This window comes from Terrapene carolina, unplaced genomic scaffold (genome assembly GCF_002925995.2).
Source record: "Terrapene carolina triunguis isolate 2854851 unplaced genomic scaffold, T_m_triunguis-2.0 Scaffold68, whole genome shotgun sequence".
In the NCBI taxonomy this organism is placed as follows: Eukaryota; Metazoa; Chordata; order Testudines; family Emydidae; genus Terrapene; species Terrapene triunguis.
The window spans coordinates 57445788-57472276 of record NW_020664419.1 but is presented as its reverse complement, the minus strand read 5'-3'; the positions used below and the strand labels follow the sequence as shown (position 1 = coordinate 57472276).

The following is a 26489-nucleotide window of genomic DNA, read 5'->3' as shown; positions in this document are numbered from 1 at the left end:
CTATAAAATATAGACAAAGGGTAATCAATTTTTTTTTGTCTAGATTCAAATTTCTTGGTCAAGCTTTAGTCAAGGTCCAGACTCCAGAGAAAATAATATAAAAATAACAACAATTATGACAATAAGCAAATAAAAAGATTTTGTGGCCCATTCAAAAGCGTCCAGCTGTCTGGATTTGGCCCGAGGTCCACCTATTGTCTACCCAATATAGACAATGAAAAAGCTTTTTGACCATAACTAAAAATCACAGTAACGTATTAGTATTTCTTTAATTTCTAAATCCTACAATGTTGCAATTGATATTTAGTAACCATCCAGATAGTGTCCTGTTGGGGGAATTCAGAATACTACAGAAGAAAACAATCTCTTATAATTGGCAGTGGTAAATTTTGTAAATAACTGCCTACAGCACTTGATTCTCTATAAGGGCCCAGTCCTGAAAGTTTCAGAGTGCCCTGAACTGTTAAAGTCAAAGGGTGATAAGGACACTCAACACCTTGCATGACAGGGCCCTAAGACCTCAATTTTTCAAACACTTAGGCATGTTCTTTATTTTAAGAACATGAGTATTCACACTGAAATCAACAGGATTACTTGTTTGCTGAAAATTACGCACATGCTTAAGTATTCACTTGTTCAGAGCCTAAGTCAATAAAATGAATGACAATATTAAATGTTAAGAGTCTTAAGAAAAAAAAATTAAGAAACAACTTATACTTAAGCAGAAAGATATGGTTACATGGGTCTAATCACCTAAATATTGATTGTATTTCAGTCATTCTTAGAAGTTGCCATTTGTTGCATTTATCATTAGGGTGGATTGATTGAATATTAAAAAGTGTTGTAAATCAGCAAGCAGGAAACCTGCATTTAAATAATCTGTTTTAATTTTGTTTTGTATTTGGACTTTTTAATTACTTTCCTAAAGAACAGTTCATTCTCATTGCTTGGTATAACAAATAAAACACTGATTTGCAACTACAGTAGAACCTCAGAGTTACGAGCACCAGAGTTACAAACTGAGCAGTCAACTACATACCTCATTTGGAACCGGAAGTACGCAATCAGGTAGTACCAGACAAGATCAAAAAAAAAGCAAATACTGTGTCAAATGTAAAAACTAAAAAAAAAAAAAGGGGGGGCAGCATTTTTCTTCTGCATAGTAAAGTTTCAAAGCTGTATTAAGTCAATGCTCAGTTGTAAACTTTTGAAAGAACAACCATAATGTTGTATTCAGAGTTACGAACAACCTCCATTCCTGACGTATTCGTAACTCTGAGGTTCTACGGTAAATATATATATCCTTTTTACACTACCTTTGGCACTTATTTTTGTTAACCAGGAAGATACAGTGCATCTATTTGCATTTATTTAAGTAATTGTATATTTACTCAGATTCTTAATTTTTAAATTTCTTATGTTAGAAAATGGTGAATGACAAATGTTTTATTTACTATAGGATAATTTTTTACTTGGGATTTGTGTCAATCTGCATTTGAATGGAAATTAGAATTAAAAATGCACAAAAACAGCATTTTAAAATTGTTATTAGTTAAAGAAAAACTACCTTAAAAGTTGCTGGATACATCAGAAAAAAAGGTTTACCAAAACAGTTTTAAACTCAAAATATAACTGATTTATTATACAAAGGAGGAATTAACTGTAATTAGTGAATTGAACTGACTGTTTTGGGTCAACAGGGGCCATTTTTTGAGCCAAAAACGTGTCTACTCCTTACAATCAACTCAACAGCACTGCTTGCTGTCTGTCAAGTGATAACATTTGAATGCCACATATGATCAATTCCAAAATTTCAGGGAATATTCTAGGCATCAAATGCCATAATCCTATTGATTTTTAGAAAACTGGAAAATTGAAAGGGGGAAAAAAATAGAGGACACATGGAGCTCCTGCCATCTGGTGAGCATAGCTCCTGCTTCAAGCACCTCTGCAACTGTCTATAGCTCAAAGACCTGGTTGATGGCACCATTAAAGCTTTCCGGCATAACAATACTCAACTTCTCTCTGCACATTCTCCCAACAGAGTTTAACATGTTGACACCTGAATTCTGGCAGTAGAGGATGGGGAGAATGGATGGGGGCATGCACACATCCCCTAGCATGGGGCGGGGGGGGGAGGGAAGAAAGGGAGACCCTGGTGTGCGGGGGAGGAGGGAATGAGGCACAGAGACCCTAGTAGTGAGAGGAGGAAATTGGAGGATCCTGGCATGTGACAGGGAGAGACAGAGCCCCAGGCATAGGGGGAAAGGGCCATAGAGCCCCAGCTATGGGGGATAAATTGCCAGGATTTCCTGAAAGAGGGGGATGTGAAAGTGACACACAGCTTAGCCTACACACGTTACGAAACATGTGACCCCTGCGTAAAGATATTTAGTTCCCTAAAGATGCAGATAGGGTCCCAGTGGGATTTTCAGAAGTGCCTAACTTCAGGTGCTTTTGAAAAGCTCTCTAGTCACCTATCTGCATGTTAAGGTGTCTAGATAACTTTGAAAATCTGGCCCCATCAACTTCACATTTGTAGAATTAGTAGATCTCATTCTCACATGTTTTTTATTCATAGACTGGAAGAGGAAACCAACCTTTTCTTTTCTATTCCCAGTCAGTTTTTCAACTTTGAATTAGCTAGTCCAAATGAAGAAAATATTCTCTTTGCACCTGCTAGCTAATTGAAACCAAAAGTAGTAAAGGAAAAGCTTTTCTTCACAACAGAAACTGAAAGTACTGATATTTGGAAAAACATAATTACCAGCATTTGCTCCTAGGGTTACCATCTGATCACACACACCCAAACATTCTTGCCCCGTCCCCGCCCTCTGCCTCGGCCCTTCCCCTTCTCCAAGGACCTGCCCTGCTCACTCCATCCCCTCTCCCTCTGTCGCTCGCTGTCCCCCACCCTCACTCACTTTCACCTGGCTGGAGCAGGGGTTTGGGGTGCGGTAAGGGATACGGGCTCTGGGATGGGGCCCGAGGGGTTCGGAATGTGGGAGGGGGCTCTGAGCTGAGCCTGGGGTAGGGGTTTGGGGTGCAGGAGGTGGTGTGGAGACTGGGGTGCTGAAGGGGGTGAGGGGTGCAATCTTTGGGAGGAAGTGTGGATGCAGGAGGGGGCTCAGGGCTGGCGCAGGGGATTGGGGTGCGGGAGGGGGTGAGGGGTGCAGGCTCCGGCCTGCCGGCACTTACCTCGGGTGGCTCCTGGTCGGCGGCACAGCAGGGCTAAGGCAGGCTCCCTGCCTGCCCTGGCCCCGCGCCACTCCCGGAAGTGGCTGGTATGTCCATGCCCTGCACACTGCCCGCGCCCTGAGCGCCAACTCCACAGATCCCATTGGCCAGGAACTACGGCCAATGGGAGCTGCGGGGATGGAGCCTGTCTTAGCCCCGCTGCACCGCCAACTGGGAGCTGCCCGAGGTAAGCAGGGCCAGGGGAGTCCACACACTGCCCCCTCTGCACGCCGCCCCCGCACCTCCCATTGGCCACAGTTCCTGGCCAATGGGAGCTGCAGAGTCGGCACTTGGGGTGCAGGCAGCGTACAGAGACCCCTACACCCCCTTAGGGGCCACAGGGATGTGCTGGCCCCTTCTGGGAGCAGCGCAGAGCCCGGGCAGGCAGACAGCCTGCTTTAGCCCTGGGCCCCCACTGCGCTGCCAGACTTTTAGCAGCCTAAAAATCTCCCAGTTTGGCTGCAGTAACCTCTGGGAGATAGAGCCCGATTCCGGGAGACTCATGGCAAAACCTGGAGGGTTGGCAACCTTATTCGCCCCATTTGTAAAGACTGAAAATAATGTAGATACTTACTGCAATACCCTGTGGCATATTAATAAAGCATGAATTGAAAGTTAAAGATGTTTTCCCCCCAATTCTGTATATAGTTAAAAGAGCAGGCAACCTTTAACTCATTAACATTTGAGGAGGGTTGAGTGCTACAACATATTGTTTTTAATTAAATTATTTTAATAGTTTATAATAAATTTAGGCCTGATCATAGGTTGTCATCACTGCAAATTTCATTTGTAAATAGGTTTATTTTAAGAAGACAAATGTATTTCAATTAAATTTGAAAGTTTTGTGTTTTTTTTAATGTCATTGACTTTATCCACTCTGTTTATCATGGATTTGTGGTAAACTACCATTGATAAGGTGTAATTGCAAATGGAAGGTCAGAATAAAGAAAAGTGCACTGAACCTGTTTATCCAATTTTGTACAGCAATTCAAAACCAGTTACAAACAAAACGGTCACTCTGCAAGCTGCTCATGAGGGGTTCCCTGCACAGAGCAGTTTGCAGAATCAAGGCCTATGGCGCTATGACTACTCATGTGCCTAAGTGTTCACAGGATCAGGGCCTGCAAACACTAACTCACATGAATAGTCCCACTGACGTCAGTGGGACCAAATGTTTTATTTATAAAGAGTGAACAAGAAAAAGTCTCCAATTTTGGTGGGTTCTTTTTATTTAATATGCAACTTCTATCATTCAAAAACTTTGCATACTTTACTCTATGTTTTTGTTTAAATTGCTCCTCGGTGTTTCAGCTGTAATTTCTTTCCCAAAGTTAGACAGAAACACGAGAATACGAGAGATCTTCAACAGGAACACTGAGTCACATAATTCTATTGTATGTCTCAGGGCCACTACCATTTTGCAGACTGAATAAAAGGACCAGGACTTCTATAAAAAAAATCCTCCAGTATATACAAAAAATTCCTACCTTGTGGCATTGTCTACAATTAGCTGAGACTCAGCTCTGTGATTAGTTCTCAGTTCCACAGACCAGCCTCTAGATTTTAGACCCTCAAAAATATCAGCGAGCATGTTGCCAGGGTCAATGCTGGGTAACTGTCTGATATCACCTAAAGAGAAGATATATTAATAGCATTTGTGATCAGTGATAAATAGTAAACAGAATATCAGTGGGAAATATTCCAAAAATACAGTAGTGACAAGAAATATGCTCTCCACCTCTATTAGAATACAAGACAGAGTTATCACATGTATGCTCAATACAAATTCTGTGAAATTATGCTTCTCACCAAGAATCCCAAAATGGAATTTCTTTGAATCAGGTTGTTGCATAGTTCTAATTATCTTCCCTTCAGTATATAATACATTAAATCATTGTTCAGAGCATATTCTATATTCCCAATTCAAACAGCCATTAGTACTCGATGTCATGCCATCCTGTTAAGTCTCTTCTCTATGGTAAATGTCAACACTAAATCAGACTTGTCTACGGGAATTTATACATTTAAATCATGGTATTTGTTTTGGTGGGACAAAAATGTGATCTCCAAAAACGGGCACAGGGGTACAAAATCCTAATTTCTTTTCATGGTACTTTGTTCTATTTGTTAGATTAAAAACAAGTTAGTTCCGAATCTGACTGTCTGAACTACCTTAAAATCAAATATTTTATTTTTCTTCTGTCCAGTTTATATGCTGTCAACATTCACTCAAGCTGTGTTAAAGAACTGAGGGAAAACTTACTAACAATAAGATGTATTATTTTGGTTGTTGAAAAATCTAAAGGGAAGTAAGTGGTGAAAGCCTCATTATCGAATACTTTTAGAACCAGACAAAACGCTAGGAAATATACAATAGAGAATAATCCTGCACTGACAGGGAGGTAGGCTGGATGATATAATTATTTTCCATCTCATCTATGATTTTATGGCAAGAGTGGCAAAATCCATGGAATAGAACATGCCTTTCAGGCGGCCCTAGAGATTACAGCCTCATTATGATCACAGGTAAACTATCATACCTCTGCTGGATTTCTTTCAACTAATTATCGTGGAACTACCACTCGTTATAAAACACACTAGCACCCAGCAAGTTCTCTCACATCCTGCATATGTGTCAAAATATGAGTCAACAGTGTGATGCTGCTGCAAAAAAAGCAAACATGATTCTGGGATGCATTAACAGGTGTGTTGTGAGCAAGACACGAGAAGTCATTCTTCCGCTCTACTCTGCCCTGGTTAGGCCTCAACTGGAGTATTGTGTCCAGTTCTGGGCACCGCATTTCAAGAAAGATGTGGAGAAATTGGAGAGGGTCCAGAGAAGAGCAACAAGAATGATTAAAGGTCTAGAGAACATGACCTATGAAAGAAGGCTGAAAGAATTGGGTTTGTTTAGTTTGGAAAAGAGAAGACTGAGAAGGGACATGATAGCAGTTTTCAGGTATCTAAAAGGGTGCCATAAGGAGGAGGGAGAAAACTTGTTCACCTTAGCCTCTAAGGATAGAACAAGAAGCAATGGGCTTAAACTGTAGCAAGGGAGGTTTAGGTTGGACATTAGGAAAAAGTTCCTGTCAGGGTGGTTAAACACTGGAATAAACTGCCTAGGGAGGTTGTGGAATCTCCATCTCTGGAGATATTTAAGAGTAGGTTAGATAAATGTCTATCCGGGATGGTCTAGACAGTATTTGGTCCTGCCATGAGGTCCCTTCCCATCCTAGAATCTATGAATCTATGAATAACTCAGGAAATATTTTGAAATTAGACTAAATTTACACTATTGCTTTTCACTTACCAAGTATAATAAGCTTGGCAAGTTGAGCGTGGTCACATAGCAATTTTAAAACTGAACTAAGCATTTGTACAGGTACTAAGCTCCCTTCATCCACAACCAGAACTGTCACAGTAGAAAACTTCCACGGCATTCGTCCATCTCTTAATCTCCATGAATAAAAACTGTAGATGACCTAGAAATCAATCAAAATAAATAATTTAACTTCCATTCAAGAAACACCTGAAGTTATCAAATTTAAATAACTTTCTTATAACAAGTAAAATGTGGGATCTTCCATGCTGTATTTACCACAGCCATCATCTCAGTTACATGATGAAACTGATGCATCAAAACGTTCGATCCTACTCTCCAATAATCATGTACACATCTCCAGAACACATTTTTAGCAGAGCAGAATCAACTAAAACTATTTATACAGAAAGAATGAGGAGTACTTGTGGCACCTTAGAGACTAACAAATTTATTTGGGCATAAGCTTTTGTTGGCTAAAACTCACTTCATCGGATGCATGCAGTGGAAAATACAGTAGGAAGATATATATACACAGAGAACATAGAAAAAATGGGTGTTGCCATACCAACTCTAAAGAGACTAATCAATTAAGGTGGGCTATTATTAGCAGGAGAAAAAAAAACTTTTATAGTGATAATCAGGATGGCCCATTTCAAACAGTTGACAAGAAGGTATGAGTAACAGTATGGAAAAAATTAGCATGGGGAAATAGTTTTTACTCCTGCTGATAATAGCCCACCTTAATTGATTAGTCTTGTTAGAGTTGGAATGGCAACACCCATTTTTATTATGTTCTCTGGCGAACCGCGGCCTCCCAGTCAATGGGAACTGCCGGAAGTGGTGACACTTCCCGCAGCTCCCATTGGCTGGGAACGCGGCCACAGGGAGCTGAGGGGCTCCATGCCTGCAGATGCTCCAAGTAAACAAAAACGTCCCGACCCGCCAGTGGCTTACCCTGACGGGCCGGGAGCCAAAGTTTTCCAACCCCTGAAATATAGGGTCAGCTTATGAAAGGGTCATACAGTTTTTGATATTTTTACCTAACCATTTTGGGAGGGTCCGCTTATAAACAAACGGGCTAATGAACAAGTATATACAGTACTATAGACTTTTCAGGATATGTGGAATTGGTGAAAAAAGTCACGTGAAAGCCCCTCATCATTTTTATGCCTCTAGAAGGTACTGTAATGCACATTTAAAATAAAGAAGGCCAAAAATTGCAGCTGACATGATGTAAAAAGTCTGACTTGTAGACTTTTGAAAAACAAGGTTGACTCTTAAATGTGGACAAGCTGTGCTTATTAAACGCCATTATGAACAGTTAAAAGATTTATAAGAGAGGTTCAGTTAGCAATCTGATTATTGTACAAAATAAGAAGGACTATACTAAAAGATCGTTTTAGAGAGATTGCACAAATATTATATACCTGATGGAGAGTGTAAGCGGGAAGCTCTGTTTTCTCATTCAGCAGGCTAGCTGCTCTTCCTGTAGGTGCAGTAAGTAAAACATTTAAAAGGTTTTTTGTGCAAATGTTCTCCTGACAAAAATGATTAAAGGTATTCCATTCAGCAGATGCATCCAGGTCCTTTTCAAAATCATTACAAGCACTTGCCACTTCTTTTTCCACCTGCTTTAAATACTGAAAAAGGCAGCTAACTACAGTAGTCTTCCCACAACCCCCTTTTCCACTTATGATTGTCACTGGATTAGAACAAATCATTTTCACAGCTTTCATTTGATCTGGGTCCACTTCTGCTTCACTTATAGTTTCTATGTCTGGTACCTGTTCGTTATAAAGAAAATCACTGTCACTGTTGTTTTGTATATCTGGGGCATTACTGCCCTCCACTTGCTCTGTTTCAGGAGGCTGGTTATTATTTATTTTAATATCTCCATTTGTTTTTGATTTGGTGGTATCTCTAACATTAAGTACTTTTCTCACATCAACAGGTAACTGCCATGGGTCATTTTTCATTAGATGATTTACAGAAAGTGCAATGTCTTTTTCAGATTTGTAAAGATGAGAAAGAAATACCAGTTTCTTCTCACCAATCATTATTTTCTCATCTTTCATAAATTTCAAGGATTGCCAGGCATGTTCAATGGGCATATCTTTAGAAACTAAAGAAGTCAAAATGTCTTGTTCTTCATAGGTATGCCCCATTTCTCTACATCTTTGCTTGAGCTTATCGTATATTATTAATGCATTCTTCTGCAATTCAGGAATCTTCCAGAGGAGATGCTCACACTGACAGAAGGCTGCCCAAGTTGCCTCACAAGTGGAAAGATTCAGTTCTCTGTAGGTTATCTTCCCACCAAAAGGGAAAAAAAGTTTAAATTATTTCACAAGACATTGGTATGTAACTGCAGAACTAATGCTTTTGTCATTAAATACAAATTTATAATTCAAAAGATATGAAGCAGCACAGACAATATGTACGTTTTAACAAATTCTAGCTATACTACCTTCTCAAACCAAACACAGCAAGGAATTTCAAAGCAAGGGGGGCTTGATCAATCCCATCTGTCATTTTGCTGTAGAAAACTGAATCATTGTACAAAAAAATACTAACAGAAATTGGGTACTAGAAAAGAGGTTTGTATCAAATCTGTATTCTACCCAAACTATCACCAAGCCGAATAAAAGAGCAAACTGCTACAGAATAATAATACAATACATGTGATAATATCTGAGTGCATGTGTACACATTATAGCACACATTATACGTAAATAAGATCTCATTCGCTGCAATATGTTGGCAAAGTAGGATGAAATGGTTTTAATTCACATTTTCCTTCCTTTTGGTGGGCTTACATCTATTGCTTTACTATTTTTCCCTTTCTTCTTATAGAGCAAACAAAGATTTAGGAAAACTGGATTACTTATAAACGGTGGGATTATTTTATTTGCACTCAAATGGGACTGGACACCCTAATAATTCATATCCACATAGCAAAAGCTGACTTCACTTTAAGGACCAATAGCCTGTAAGAAAGAGTTCATAAAACAGCCATTTTGAAATTACAGACTAGTCAATGGTAAAACAGTGATCGAGAACCAAATTGTTTCTGTTTTGAGATCTTTGTTCGTAAACACCCCCCTCCCACAAAAAGTATGCACTGACCTCTCAATAAATTATTTTACATACAAGTGTTCTAAAAGGATATTATAAAGTTACCTGGAAACAAATTTTAAAAGGGAACAGAGTAAATTAAATTTGAAAAGAAAATTAAGATATCTCCATAGTAAAATATCAAGGTGACTGCTCCATTGATTCCTGACATGTACACACCAGCTCTGCAGAGTCTGTTCAATGACATGCAATTGAACACATTTAGTGGAGCTGCAGTCAAAAGAGAGGAGACTGAGAAAAAGCTAACAGATGAAAAACAATGGTAAAGAATGTAAAAAATAATTTTAAAAAACCCTTAGTTTCTCATTACCATATTCCCTTTCAGAATGATTTTATTTCTTATAGTTTAGTGCTGGCCTATTGCTATTAAAAAGTAAATTTACAATACCACAACGTTATGTCAACTGAATAGCATCGTACTTTGGCAAGCCAATACTGCATTGATATCTCGATACCAAATTCAAATAAAAAAAAAAAAAGTTAAGTATTAAAAGTTGAAACTGTGTTTCTATTTTGCTGTGCTAAAAATGAAAAAACACAGGTTAACTTAGTCCTAACTCAAAGAGTTTACAATCTAAAAACAGACAAGACAGACAGCCATGTAAAATGTTAGAGGCAAACTTCTCAGTTAGCTTTAAAAAAAAAAAACAAAAACAAAAAACGTTTAGGCCAAGAAATCATTCTCCCACTATTTATCACACATGCACACTTTCCCTCTCTTCTAGAGCACTAATCAACTTGTTCTATTTTGCTGGTCTAATGTGCCCTTCATCATCATCCTGCCCAACTACAGCAGTCAAGAAGATTATGGAAAAAAAGCAAAAAACAGTTAAATGGTGCCTTTAAGAGAAATATCTAAAGGCTTTTATGTCAGTCCCTGTCCACAGTGGCTCCTGCTCATTTCTCCCCAGTAGAGGTAAGGTGAAAGCGTGCTTTAAGCAAGAGCTTTCAAGACAAGGGCTGGTTGAAAAAAGGTGATCCATTTCCATGACAATATTTGCATTTTTTAAGAAAAAGTTTAGTTTAGAAGCAGGACAAAATACAAGAAATGGGGGGGAGGGGTAAAGAAAAAAATCCATTTCTGGAAAACCAAGAGGGAATTTTTTGGCATCTTGGCTGCACTCAAGAAATGCTCTTGTCAATTTCAAGAGCCTTCCACCCCAGCTGTTAGAGAGGCAGAGAGCCTAGGGAACTCTGACTTCCCACCAACCCTACAGGAGCCAGACAGACACTGCCTGTCCCCTGGAGCTGGGGAAAAATAGAGGGGTGGCAGGGAGGTAGCATGCATGGGGGATGTGCCTCTCCAGCCTCCAGAGCTGCCGAAGGAGAAGGGAGGCCTACAGTGCAGGGAAACCTGCCAGCATTTTGACTGAAGTTTTGTGGAATCTTTAACAGATTCAGCAAAAGGTTTTATCAGAAAATTTCCAACCAGCTCTACTCAGGTCAATTCCTGGCTTCCACTACCCTACACAGATTCATTCACCTCATCACATACAACCAAACACTTCGTAACACCAAATAACTCAGTCCTTCCAATTCTATTCACATGCTAATCTTCCCCTACACAAACTTGTCTGTCCTTAATAAAAAACTCAGCAATTACCAAATATAATATTCCTTCAGATCCTACTGCTTTTTAAATCTATACTATGCATTTCTATCCACACATATTAACAGCTTTGCTTCCACCACTGTATTTTAGTTAACCAAATGTGAAACAAAAGGGGAGGTAGGGGGAGGGGGGGAGAGAGAGAGAGAGAGAGAGAGAGAGAGAGAGAGATCTGGTTTATAATTAGAGCTGGTTGGAAAAATTCCAACAAAACTCTGTCTAAACTTGCTGACTCGATTAAAATCAAATGTTTTACACAAAGTTTGATTCTGACAAATTTCCGATGGAAACCTATTGTCCAGCCAGGTTTTGAAACTGAACTGTTTCCTAGCAGGTCACACACCCAGCTGTCCTGCAGCATGTCTGGTGGGCTGCTGGGGATCTGGGCTTCCAGAGTCTGCCACTCTGGGTCAGCCTACCGTGTGGACTGCCTCAGAGTCAAGAACCCCAAGACTTTCAGGCCAACGGGTAACCCAAGCTGCCTGACTCCCAAGAATCTGGCGCTGGAGAAAGTAACTATTGACATGACAATAAGAGTCTGGTCAGTTTCACTGCTGCTATTCAGTGATGGGCAGCAGTGAAACTAACAAGAATCACAATAATTTCAGTCAACAGCTTCCAGGGTCCCTGACTCCCTGCAAACCACAAGGTAGGCAGCTGGGGATCCTAGGAGTGTTTCCAAAATGAAATATACCACATTTCAGTGTTTCTAAAAAGAAATATTGTAAGATTTCAGTTCCATGAATATTTCAATTTTTTTTTTAAACTTTTGTTAGGATTCTAGATTAAGTTTTTCTGAAAACTCAAAAATTTTTGCAGAACTGAAATCTGGTTTCCCAGCCAGCTCTGCTTATAATGGGAAGTAAGCTACAAAACTCAAACTACAGAGGAATGACTCACCTCTAAAATATGTTGACTTAAGAAGAACAGCTAATGTGAATATATGGAGAATGCTGAAGAAGCCAGAATATAAAGTAGAGTAAGTTGGTATGCAATACTAGTAGCTGAAAGCCCATGCTATCACATGGGTATAATTCATAAAGGCACGTAATTCATAAGAGCCAGAAATGGCTGATGCAATCCAGTTTTTAAGTTAACAGACGATGAATTCCAGTGATGATTGAATCTGGTGATATTCTAAACAATGGTTTTCAACCTGTGATCAAGGGATCCCCGGGGGTCTGCGAACTATGTCTAAAGGGTCCGCGAAAGGTTGTCGTTACCATAAAACAGTGGTTTTCAACCTGTGGGCTGCGGACCCCTAGGGGTCTGCAAACTATGTATAAGATTTCCAAAGGGGTCCACACCTCCATTTCAAATGTTTTAGGGGTTTACAAATGAAAAAAAGGTTGAAAAACACTGTTCTAAACTAAAGAAACCTCTCTTCCACACTTGTAGCTGTTTCCATCGCTTCACACGGACTCAGACATTTTAGGCTTCAGAGTGACACACAGTGACATTTCTGGAGTCTCATTATATAGATATGTACATGGAAATCTACATTAACATTAAACATTAAACTCTTAACTATGGTTGTCACAACACCTTTATTCAGCCTCACTGTGCCTTACTGAAGTGGGAAACCAAGATTATCTCGAGGAGCTCAGTATCTTTTATATGAAACTCCCTGTGTTCACCCAATCTGAAAGCAATTTCCATTTCTTCCATGGAGTACATCAAGAAACTGAATAATTCCCTTATATTTAAATTATATTAGAAACAGTTGCACAGTGATTAGGACGAATACTAACAAGGTTAGATAAGGTATTTCTGGACCCAGTGAGTATGTCTACACTGCATCTGGAAGCGAGCATTACAGCCTGGGATCCACAGACTTATTCTGGCACTAGAGCACTAAAGCTGTGTGGATAGTGCTTCAATGTTGTGTCTCAGGCTGAACCTCAGGCTCTGAAGCCCACACCTCTTCCCCACAACCGCAACATTTACACAGGTATTTTTAGTGCACTGGTGCGAGCCCCACTACAAGTACTGCAGACATATCCAGAAGGTTTCTATTTAGTGCAGCTGCCCAGGATGGTCTTGAAAAGAGAAAAATTATCTCTCTTCAAAAAGAATAAGCCTCCATCCAAATAACCAAAGGTCATAGTTTGAACAAATAGTATTGAATTATATGATGATCAAAATGTAATTAATTCATGTTACTTACCCTGCTGAATCCAAGTTTCCATGGCTCTTTTTTTAACATCTCATCTAATTTTGGTAGTATCTCATCTTCAGGAGAAACTTTTTCATCACTTTTGCTGTTCTGTTTGGTCACTTTATGCCAGCTCACCCCCTCTATAATATTGCAAAAATGACGTGGTAGAAGTCTTGGCAGGAACTCCATTATCACTGGGAAACTCAAAGCTACCAAAACAGTCTTTCCTGTAACTATATATTCATCACAAACCAAGAAAGTATTTATTAAAATACAAAAAGTGTTTGTAGAAGACAATTTGATTACTTAGCTTAGCAGGCTTTATTCCAAAAAACTTAAATAGAACTGGTTCTTTAGTTTTCTGTCTGAAAAAGCTTTTATATACTATTGATACGAGTAAGATTACTTAAATAGATTAAAAAATATTTTTCCACTTTGATTAAATTGTGTATTTGACAGAATTTTGTATATAGTCAGTTTCACATTAGTAGTCAAGTCTACCTCCCCTGATGTGTGCGCAACATATAAAAACCTGGTAACCTGAAACATCACCCATCCTTCAGTTCAATAAAATGTCAAGTTAAGCAGAACTGCCAGCACTTTTGAGTGAAATGGAAGTTAACTCTTAACAGATCTTCATTTAAGTGAGTTCCACTATTACTTTTTTTCTGCAACTGATTCCTGTTCCATCTATATGGTATAAGGCCCAGGTCATGCAAAGACTTGCATACATGCTTAACTACAAGCATGTGAGTAGTCCCCTTTATGTGCTCAGGAAAAAATCTTTGCGGGATCAATACTCATTTAAAAACACACTCTACCAGCACATTAGCATGGATAAAACATCTTAAAAGCATAACTCTGTTATTTTTATAATCCAATAATATATAAATTATACTTACATGATTGCATAATATAATAAAAAATATCAAAATTTTTCGTCTCAATAGATTTGTTCCCTTGCTGAAGATTTAATTTTGACTCTTGAAACTGATTAAGTTTTTCTTCAAGGTTTCTGAAGTTCAGATCAGATCTCTCAGGAAAACACTTAAAAAACTCCTCTCTGAAATTGTCAGGAACACAGCACTCTTTAAAAAAGAGTGAAAAAACTGCGTTTTGGTTTTCCCTTATATCGGTTCGTAGGAAGTATGACGGATATCCTTGCACAAAGTACTTTGAGTCCACCAATTTAACTTTAACATTAACTTTCCACCAAGGGCCAACCAATGGAAAACATCCAACCACTTCATACGTCTTTTGGGATCTTTCATCCTGTATTATAACTGAAATTAAAAAAAAAAAAATCAGTATAATATTGTTTAAAACTTTATTGCATTTTGCATAACAAATTCACTAAGTCAAAGCAAACAAACCAAAAAATTTAATTTTTTTCAGGTGTAATTTAGTTATAATAATCTTAGGTATTGCTTTTAACAGTAGTAAGTTAAAACAAAAACAAAAAACACCTCAGATATAAGCATGATTTTTAAATTGATTAATTGATTATGTTCCTGTAGGTGGCTGAAGTCAACAATACATCAAATAATTTTCTGGTATTAATTATTTGTATGAGCAGTTAAAGCTGCTTACTAATGGTCAGATTTTGCACTATTTAAATCAATTACAGTTTTATGTTATTGGTGATATGCTTACAACTAGTTTTAACTTCATTATTTCAAAAAATGACAATATCTTGTCCAAAATAATTGAGTTCTTGGACATTTTGATTGCATTAAAGGACACACAACCCCTTGCCTATATTATAGCTGTAAACAATGATAAGCTCTGTTATTAGTTTATGGTAGTACTTTCCAAACATTCAAAGCAGAGACAGTCCCAGCTCTGAGAAGCTCACAATCTAAGGACAGACAGAGAAGTCGAAAGAGGTCAGAGAAAGCTTAACTCTACTGTTTTCATGTTTTATTTTTGTTACAAAAGTGACAAGAATTAATTGATAATCTCACTAATGAAGTGAGAACAAAGTGTGTAATAAAAGTACAATCGTAACTGGATTTGAACACATTATCTTTGCAATTCACATCAGGCACACTCCATATAGCCAGTAAGCTACACACTTTTTTATTCCAATTGAAACAGTAAGAACTTTAAAAATATAATACAGTAGAAACTAAATTATTCTAAAGTCTCAGGGAAAACCCCAAACCTTTGGATAATCTGGTTCGGAAAAATCAAGAAGCAAGCTCGGCAGACTCAGCCAATAGTCAGGTATTAGACATTCCCACCCAGAGAGTATGTTTATCCTATAGAGACTATACTGGCATAGCTATGTTGCCTTAGCTATACCAGCATAACCCCATAGAGTAGGCATAGGTAACACTGAAAGGTTTTTCCACTGGAGTAGGAACACCATCTTCCCAAGTGATGGTACCTACATTGACAGAAGCATTCTTTCATTGACATAGCTGTGTCTGCACTGGGGGTGAGTCAGCATAGCTACATTGGTCAGGGATGTGATTATCAAACCCCTGACCAACGTAGCTATGTTGACCCAACTTTTAAACATACACCAGGCCAGAGTGACTAGCTAGCAGCTCAGCAGAATTTCAGGGTGCAACAGAAGTAGTTGTTGTTTGGTAGTTATTTCAGTCTAATGTCTTAATAAATCTTCTAATGGTATACACTAATCTGAGGTTTCAGACAATGAAAACCATATACGTAATTTAGAAGAAAAATATAAGGAGCCAGGAAAACGTTTAAGTCTGTGCTCCTGGGTGCTGGTAAAGTTGAAGACCTATCAGACTGTGGGCCAATTTCTATATAGCTGGACTGGTGTAATAGAGTAGAACTGGGGCCTATGGTTTTAAGCATAGAGTCGACCAGGCGCTCATTCAGAACATTCAGTTCCCTTCTTTAAAATAATTTAAATAGCTAAAAAGTTGAAATAGTTACTTAAAAATAGGCAAGGACTAGTCTAGTGGCCATCTATGTCTATTCGGTCACCTCTGTCTGTTTAGCCAATAGGGAACAAAAAAAGGTCAGGGTGCCATTGAACTCTACACTTAAGTGTGATAACTATTTAATAACTCATAAAATAATGAGCCGAGTGAAGGAATTAGGAACATTTCCCATAATTATTTGGTTTTAAATGAGTATTTATAAATGATATGGGAAAATTTGTGGGAGATTTTGACATACTGCAACAACAGCTCACAGGATGAGCCAATGGCAATAAACAAATATGACTTAGTATTGCCATAACAAGTCACACATTCCTTATCTCTTCAGCCCCACAGAGATGGTAAAGGTTTTTTCTAACTTGACTTAGTCCTTATCAAAACTAGAAACGTTACGCTGGCAAATCCTCCTAGTACAGATAAACTTATACAGGCAGAGAATAATAAGATGAAAAGGAATAGCCAGTATGGGTTTGTCAAGAACAAATTATGCCACACCAAATCTCATTTCCTAATTTGACATGGTTACTGGCCTAATGGATGGGGGGAAGCAGTAGACATGTTCTATCTTGATTTTTAATAAGGCTTCTGACCCAATACCACATGACATTCTCATAAGCAAATTAGGGAAATGTGGTTTAGATTAAGTTACTATAAGGTGGGTGGATAACTGGTTAAAAGACCATACTTAAAGGGTACGTCTACACTTACCGGAGGGTCCGGCGGCAGGCAATCGATGTTCTGGGATCGATTTATCACGTCTGGTTTAGACGCGATAAATCGATCCCGGATCGATCCCGGAAGTGCTCGCCGTCGACGCCGGTACTCCAGCTCGCCGAGAGGAGTACGCGGCATCGACGGGGGAGCCTTCCTGCCGCGTCTGGACCCGCGATAAGTTAGGACTAAGGTACTTCGAATTCAGCTACGTTATTAACGTAGCTGAATTTGCGTACCTTAGTCCGAAGTGGGAGGGTAGTGTGGACCAGGCCAAAGAGTAGTTATTACTAGTTCACTGTCAAACTGGAGGGAGAGGGGGCATCTCATGAGGTCCCACAGCTGTCAGTCCTGGGTCCAGTACTATTCAATATTTTCATTAATGACTTGGCTAATGGAGTGGAGAGTATGCTTATAAAGTTTGCAGATGACCCCAAGCTGAGAGGAACTACAAGCACTTTGGAGGAAAGGATTAGAATTCAAAATGACCTTAGAAATTGAAGAATTGGTCTGAAATCAACACGATGACATTCAATAAAGAGACGCGCAAGGTACTTCACTTAGGAAGGAAAAATCAAATGCACAACTACAAAATGAAAAATAACTGGCTAGGTAGTAGTACTGCTAAAAAGAATCTAGGATGTAGTGGATCACAAATTGAATATAAATCAACAATGTAATCCAGTTGCGAAAAAGGCTAATATTCTAGGGTGTATTAACGGGAATGTATTATGTAAGAGACAGGAGTTAATTGTCTTGCTCTCTTCAGCACTGGTGAGGCCTCAGCTGGAATAACGTGTCCAATTCTGGACACTACACATTAGGAAAGATGTGGACAAACTGGAGAGAGTCTAGAGACTCTCTAGATTTAGAAAATCTGACCTATGAGGAAAGGCTAAAAAAAAACCTGGGCATGTTTAATCTTGAGAAAAGAAGACTAAGGAGGGACCTGATAACAGTCTTCAAATATGTTACGGACTGTTATAAAGAGGACAGTGATCAATTGTTCTCCATGTCCACTGATGTTAGGAGAACTAGTAACTAGCTTAAATTGGCAGCAAGGGAAATTTAGGTTACATATTAGGAAAAACTTTCCAATTACAAGGGTAGTTAAGTTCAAGGAAGGCTGTGGTATCCATCCTGGAGGTTTTTAAGAATAGTTTGGAAAAACACCTGTCAGGGATGGTCTAGGTTTACTTGGTCCTGCCTGACTTGATGGTCCCTTCCAGCCCTCCATTTCTATGATTCTATCTTTTGCCAGTAGAGCTTATTCCAATTCCCTGAGAGACATAAATTATAAATTATAGCAGTGCATCTACACCAGTGCTTATAAACCAATTCTATAGTAAACAAAAGCACATTCTTAATCGACATACCTATGCCAATATCAGTTTTAAGTGTAGAGCAAGCCTGATTCTCAAATTTACATTGACATAGCTACATAACTCAGTTGTGTGGGGGAAAAAAAACACACCCCAAGTGCCATAGCTATGTCAATATACGCTTCAGTGTAGACAAAACTAGGTTGACAGAAGAATGCTTCTTGGGGAGGTGATGTTCTTCCAGTGATGAAAAAATCCCTTCTTTCGCTGCAGGCTGGGTCTACACTCAAGGTTATGCCAACATAGCCATGGTGCAGTAGCTATGCCACTATAGTACCCGTAGCACAGACGTAGCCTAGGAAAAAATGTAGGGCTTTTAGACCAAATTAATTGACATATGAAACACCACTTAGCGCCTAGCTCCTAAATGGAACTACTATAGTGTGGGTGCATAACTGGTTGGAAAAACTGTTCCCAGAGACAGGGCCGGCTCCAGCATTTCTGCCGCCCCAAGCAAAAAAAAAAAAAAAAAGCTGCGATCGGCGGCGGCAGTTCAGCGGCAGGTCCTTCGCTCCTAGAGGGAGTGAGGGACCTGCCGCCCCCGAATTGCCGCATGTGCCGCCCCTCTCCCTTGGCCGCCCCCAAGCACCTGCTTGTTAAGCTGGTGCCTGGAGCTGGCACTGCCCAGAGAGTAGTTATCAGTGGTCACAGTCAAGATGGAAGGGCATACTGAGTGAGGGTCCTGCAGGGATAAGTCCTGGGTCCAATTCTGTTCAAGATCTTCATCAATGATTTAGATAATGGCATAGAGAGCAAACTTTTAAAATTTGCAGACGATACCAAGCTGGGAGGGGATGTAAGTGCTTTGGAGGATAGGATTAAAATTCAAAATGATCTGGACAAACTGAAGAAATGGTCTGAAGTAAACTGGATGAAATTCAGTAAGAACAAATGCAAAGTATTCTTCTTGGGAAGGAACAATCAATTGCACACATACAAAATGGGAAATGACTGCCTAGGAAGGAGTACTGCAGAAAGGGATCTGGTGGTCAGAATGGATCACAAGCCAAATGAGTCAACAGTGTAACACTGTTGCAAAAAAAAAGCTAACATTAGTACATCCTATAATAAGAAGAGTGTTGCAAGTAAGACATGAGAAGTAATTCTTCTCCACTCTACTCCACACTGAGTGGGCCTCAATTGGAGTATTGTGCCCACTTCTGGGTGCCACATTTCAGGAAAGATGTGGACAAATTGGAGAAAGTCCAGAGAAGAGCAACAAAAATGATTAAAGGTCTAGTAACCATGATCTATGAAGGAAGATTGAAAAAACTGGGTTAGTTTAGTGTTGGAGAAGAGAAGACTGAGAGGGCATACGATAACAGTTTTCAAGTACATAAAAGGTTGTTACAAGGAGAAAGGAGAAACATCTTCAGAGAACTATCCAGATCTTGGAGTCATCGTGGATAGTTCTCTGAAGACGTCCATGCAGTGTGCAGCGGCAGTCAAAAAAGCAAACAGGATGTTAGGAATCATTAAAAAGGGGATAGAGAATAAGATGGAGAATATCTTGTTGCCCTTATATAAATCCATGGTACACCCACATCTTGAATACTGCGTACAGATGTGGTCTCCTTACCTCAAAAAAGATATACTGGCATTAGAAAAGGTTTAGAGAAGGGCAACTAAAATGATTAGTGGTTTGGAACGGGTCCCATATGAGGAGAGATTAAAGAGGCTAGGACTTTTAAGCTTGGAAAAGAGGAGACTAAGGTGGGATATGAGAGGTATATATAAAATCATGAGTGATGTGGAGAAAGTGAATAAGGAAAAGTTATTTACTTGTTCCCATAATATAAGAACTAGGGGCCACCAAATGAAATTAATGGGCAGCAGGTTTAAAACAAATAAAAGGAAGTTCTTCTTCACACAGTGCACAGTCAACCTGTTGAACTCCTTGCCTGAGGAGGTTGTGAAGGCTAGGACTATAAAAAAGAACTAGACAAATTCATGGAGGTTAAGTCCATTAACGGCTATTAGCCAGGATGAGTAAGAAATGGTGTCCCTAGTCTCTGTTTGTCAGAGGGTGGAGATGGATGGCAGGAGAGAGATTACTTAATCATTGCCTGTTAGGTTCATTCCCTCTGGGGCTGCTGACAGTGGCCAATGCCAGGTGACAGGATGCTGGGCTGGATGGACCCTTGGTCTGACCCAGTATGGCCATTCTTCTGTTCTAAACCTCTGAGGACAGGACAAGAAGCAATGGGCTTAAATTGCAGCAAGCACGGTTTAGGTTGGACATTAGGAAAAACTTCCTTTCGGGGTGGTTAAGCACTGAAATATATTGCCCAGGGAGGCTGTGGGATTTTTTAAGAGCAGGTTAGACAAACACCTGCCAGGAATAGTCTAGATAATGGTTAGTCCTGCCGTAAATGCAGGGGACTAGACTAGAACAGTGGCTCTCAACCTTTCCAGACTACTGTCCCCCTTTCAGAAGTCTGATTTGTCTTGTATACCCCCAACTTTCACAATTAAAAACTACTTGCTTACAAAATCAGACATCAAAATACAAAAGTGCCACAGCACACTAGTACTGAAAAATGGCTTACTTTCTCATTTTTACCATATAATTACAAAATAAATCAATTGGATTATAAATATTATACTTACATTTCAGTGTACGGGACATAGAGCAGTATAAACAAGTCATTGTCTGTATGAAATTTTAATTTGTACTGACTTCCAGGGTGGATAAAAATCAATTTTTTTCTTATTTAAATCATTTTTTTTGATAAAATGCTTTTTGAGGAAAAAAACCTATCTAAAGATAGTTTTAATTAAGATACATTATAGCTCAAAGATGTCTCGCCATGGAACAGGGATTATAAATTCTAATTCTATAGTATGAGACAATATATTCATGTAATGTTTAAGAAACATTTTGTGAGTGAGTTCCAATAGTTCATGGATTAGGGACCCAATCTTATGGGGTTCCAGGGGCTTCTGTATAGATTATTTAGGTTAATCTTTCTATCTGCCCAATGGGACTCAATGCTAAGTCTAGAAGATACCATCAGAGATGCCTAGTTTTGCAGTTCTCAAACTGTGGATTTGTGTCTCCAGAGATAACATGCTTGTTAACAGCAAAAATGTTTTTAAATAAATAAATATATAGAGGTGAGAAATAACAGACCTCAACCCTATTGTCCCTCTGCAAATTTGTGTACACAGAGTCAGTTCCTTACCTCTCTCTAAAAGTGCAAAATTTCAAAAAATTCAATGAACAGAAGATTGTTGGGGGCGGAATAGATCTGGACAAGGAGCAGAAGTCTGGAGATAAATGTGAGACGGGAGGGAACAGGCAGCAGAAACAAAAGTTAAACTGTTTGAGCAGCATATTCCAGAAGTCTTGAGGTCTTTCTGAGTGTAGCCTTCATTGATTTGAGATCTACCATACCATTCTCTCACTAGAAGGGAAAACCTATAATGGCAGCAGGCCATAAAAGAGACCCAGTTTGGGTCTCATCTATCTCTGAGTTTTGAAGAATATGTATTAAGGTTATAACAACCAACAAGAATGCACTTTTATATAGAAATCCATGATTAAATCAAGTCTTCCTGACTAGTGATTTAAATTTGATTTAAATCAGGTGTCTCAAACAGGCGGCCCGCGGAGTTATTTCCTGCAGCCTGCAATAGCCCCCCTCATCCCCCACCTCCGCCCCCGAGCGCACTGCATCCCCGCTCCTCCGCCTACCTCCCAGTGCTTCCCGCCGCTAAACATCTGTTTGGCGGCACTTAGGACTTTCCAGGAGGGAGGGGGGAGGAGCAGGGATGTGGTGCACTCAGGGGAGGAGGCGGAGAAGAGGCGGGGCCGGGATTTGGGGAAGGGGTTTGAAAAGGGGCAGGGAGGGGGGGAGTTGGGGCAGGGACTTCGGGCAAGAGGTTGGAATGGGGGCAGGGCCTCATGGAAGGGGTGGAGTGGGGGCGGAGCCAGGGGCGGGGGCTTTTGTATCTTTGTTTGAAAAGGTGTCAGTGATGCAGCCCTCAGGCGAATATACTAGTCCTCGTGTAGCCCTCGTGATGATTTGAGTTTGAGATCCCTGATTTAAATCAAATCCACCCTGCTGACTTCATTAGTACTTTTTACATAGCCTGTTGTAAAACTAGGCAAATAGCTAGATGAGTTGATGTATCCCCTGGAAGATCTCTGCGTACCCGGGTTGAGAATCACTGGACTAGATGACCTCTGGAGGTCCTTTCAGTCCTACGATTCTATGATTGACACAGTTTACCACCTTTAAAACTGTGATGGGCTAATATGATTTTAAAGGTGTTAAACAATATCTATATTAGGTGTTAAGTGGGTTTCAAAAGTTAGCTAATGCAAGTTTTAAAAACATCTTTTTCCTATACAGTACTGTAAGGATTTGCTTAGAAGCCACAGGACCGTGGGCAGGCCCCTGCAAAGGAGCCATGAGAAACCAGCACCAGGACAGCCTTGGGGGAGGGAGGCAGAGATTTCCCTACATCCCCCCCAGTGGGGGTGTATACCCTCCCTGGATTTCCCCAACACCCCCCCTCCCCAGTGGTCAACTAGTTACATGCAGTGTTGCCAATTTAGTCTTTGGTTGGAAATCTGAATTGAAATTGAAACATTAATACACACTTTAGAAGCATATACAGTATATGATAAAATACTTCTACCTGAAAAAGTACAATAGGTTTGAAAAGTATGAACAAAGGCCTGGTCTACACTAGCCTGTTATTTCGGAATTAGCCGAGTTATTTCGAAAAAAAAATGATTCCGTCCACATGACCAAATGTTTTTTTCGATTTAAAGGGCTCTTTAATTCAATTTCTGTACTTAGGGTGACCAGATAGCAAGTGTGAAAAATCGGGACGGGGGTGGGGGGTAATAGGAGCCTATATAAGAAAAAGCCCCAAATATTGGGACTGTCCCTATAAAATCGGGACATCTGGTCACCCTATCTGTACTCCACCTCGGCAAGTGGAGTAGCGCTTAAATCGAGATCGCAATCCCAGGTTAAAGGTATTGTGGACGCAATTCGACGGTATTGGCCTCCGGGAACTATCCCAGGATGCTCCCTTGTGACCGCTCTGGGCTGACTCTGTCACCAGGCCACTTGGCCTGTATTAAGGGGCGCCCTTTGGGGCCCTATGTCCTGCATTGTAGGACGCTGCTGCCCATCAAGCGTTTGACCAGCTCCAGCGCTTGGGGGGAGCCTGTCTCTATGCTGATCAATGTGGGGTTTGCCCTTGACTTCAATAGGGGAAGGGGCAGGATTTCACCTTTCCTGGTTTCTGAGCAGTGCCTGTGACTTACCACACTATGTCTTATGGTGCCAGGTCTCCCAACAATAACCTTTGTCCTCGATTTTTCATAGGGATATATCCTGGATGGCCTTGAAAACCAGGTGATTCCCTTACGAGTGCTAATGCCAAGCACTCAAAAAATCATAAGGCAAGCCCCCAAATATCCCAAGATTGGCTTAAAAATCATGAGATTTTAAAATATAATACAATTGGGGTTCTTTTTATTTGCCTTCTGGTTTTTGAGCTTTTAGAGTTCCTGTTTTCCAGCTTTGCCCCTCTCCCATGAGGGCTAGTATCTTGTATTTGTTGTTGTTAATGATACCTGAGATTCTCACATACTCACAGGCCTCTACGAGGTGAGGCTCTAAAAAGAATAATAAATGTCGCTAGATCAGTGCTTAATTCACAATGAAAGGTGCCAGGTCTCAAGCAATTTTTTTACTTTCATAACTGATGCAGCAAGCCCAAAGGTACCAAGGCTATGAATTGCCAAGCCTACAGGTGCTGGGAGTCGGCCTTGGCAAACCCTTGCACAAATTAAGCAGATGGAGGGGGGAGGAAGGGGGGGGGGGAAGAGAGAGAGAGTGAGTGTGTACACAGCTTAAATTGGTTAAAAACCCTAACTTTCAGTACTCAGTGTTTCAAAAACGTTAGACTGCCAACCTGTGTCATAGAGATGTCTTTGGTTTAAAAAAACAACAACCCATGAATAAAGCTACTTTAAGGGAAATTACTGCTTTGTCCAACCCCAAAGAGCTATGTGATCTTTGCTCACCAATTCTCATAAAACTTGTATTTGTCATTCCTTTTTGGTGACTTTAGTATTACGATCTATTATAAATAAAGTGCATTTCATCGATTGATTTTAAAATGAAATTAGTAACTGGAAAAAATGGCCAGTATTTTTTTTAAACCTGTGATAATTATAAACTACTGTATTCTGTCATTTACTTTCTAGAATCCTAAGTATATCTAAGTATACTCTAAAGTTCTCCTGCGAAATGCCAGCTGTGCAAACCCTTCCGTGGCTGGATCATTCTTGTGTTTTTATTTTAAGTACAAAATAAATATGTATAACAAATTTAAAAGTATGTAATTAGTAATTTGATATGTCGGATGGTGTCTTTTTTTAATGTGTTCGCTCCCCCTGATGTTAGAACCTGGCTACGCCACTGGTCTCACCCCTCATCAGTCTTCACTTTCCCCCCCCCCCCCGCCCCCATCCATATTTTTGAACTACCACCACCCATTTCAAGTCCTGGGGAAAACACTGGGCTGAGGGAAAAGGAAGATGCCCCAGCGCTGGCACTGAGGAAGAGCAGGAAGTTGGGTAAATGTGTCACTGAAATGCACAGCAAAACCCTCCCTGCCAGCCCCCCCGAGGCACTGCCTGACACTCGAGCCCATGAGGGACCAGCTAGGGGATGGAGGGACGAGACGGGCCGTGTCCCCCCTCCCCGTGGGCAGGAGGGAGGCGGGCTGGCGGGGAGGGGTCTCCCTGCCCTGGCGCGCCGCTCCTCACCCTTTCGGCGCGCGGGGAGGGAAGCCCGGAGCACCCGCCCGCTGCTGCACAGCTCGGAGGCGTCCAAGAAGAGCGAGTCGGGATCGGGGTGCGGGTCGTCCTGCTCCTCCTCAACCTCCGCCTCCCTGCCCTTCGCCGGCAGCAACACCCCCCACAGCTCGCTCACGGGCCGCGTCCTCCCGCGGGCCTGGGCCATGTTTCCTCGCTGGGCCCGGCCGCTGGGGGCGGACGGCTCCTCCCCGCAGCGCCGCCGCCGCCGCCTCCTGGGCGGGCCCAGCCAGCCGGCACTGAGGGGCCGCGCGTCCAGCCGCTGAACCCCGTCCCCGCTTCTCCAGCAGCCCAGGCCCTTCCGCCTCTTTCAGCCCCGGGCCCCGCCAGCCACTCCCCTCCGCGGGGTGGGGCCCAGGGCTCAGTCACTGTCCCCGTCCCGTGGTATTGCCCGCCTTAGGGGCGCAGCTGTGTGCTGGCTGCGCTTCCCCGGCCGAGCTGGGCGCCGCACCCGCCACTGAACTGCTGGCCTGGCGCGGTCTGGCTTTCCTTACTCTTTACCCAACAACAACAGTAGCTGTAGTGTGAGGAGGAAACCAGGCTGGGAGGCGAGTAGCCTGTTACTAGAGCTCGCAGCCAAGGCCTAGCCACGCTGTTGGGGCTGCTCTGTAAAACTGCAGCACCACCGCACAAGCTATTTAAAGCTTTGCTGTAGTCTGTTGGGCCCAGGCTATTGGAGAGCAATAAGGTGGGTGAGCGAATATCTTTTATTGGACCAGCTCCTGTTGAGGAGAGACATAGGTGACTAGTAACTGCTTATAATAAAGGTTATGGTGGTATTGCATTGCCCCATGCATGGTGCTTGCAGCAGGGCCCAAATTTAGCTCTAACAGACCTTACAGGAACACTGTGAAACTGACTATACACAAAGTGCCATCAATACATAAAACTGAAGAAACTGAAAAAAAGTAGAGGAGACTCTTCCTCCCCCTCCACCCCCACTAATCTCTTGGGTTTTTGTAATCCTACTCGTTAGCTTGTACAACATTTTCAGACAGAAATGTGCTTTTTCAAGTAGACATTGTGCCTTTAGCTGTGATTCTACATTTCTGCCCACCTGGAGAGGAATGCAGGATTCCTAGCCCCGTAGGGAATTCCAGACTGACTGTCACAACCCTGGGGTAAAGCAGGACTTGGATGGTGGCCATCTTAATAAAAAGTGTAAGCACT

At 41.0% G+C, this 26489-nt stretch overlaps 1 protein-coding gene across 1 annotated transcript in view; it reads right to left on the bottom strand.

The window, feature by feature from the left end:
* The window catches only part of HELB (DNA helicase B), a 34903-nt gene extending 9398 nt beyond the window's left edge, over nt 1-25505 (bottom strand). Inside the window, exons 1-6 of the mRNA XM_024208050.3 lie at nt 25272-25505; nt 14364-14744; nt 13471-13694; nt 7987-8868; nt 6548-6719; nt 4725-4866 (exon numbers count right to left, since the gene is read on the bottom strand). Coding sequence (XP_024063818.2) covers nt 4725-4866; nt 6548-6719; nt 7987-8868; nt 13471-13694; nt 14364-14744; nt 25272-25467 — 1997 coding nt within the window. The 5' untranslated portion in view covers nt 25468-25505. The remainder of the gene's footprint in view (nt 1-4724; nt 4867-6547; nt 6720-7986; nt 8869-13470; nt 13695-14363; nt 14745-25271) is intronic.
* Nucleotides 25506-26489: the final 984 nt, after the last annotated feature.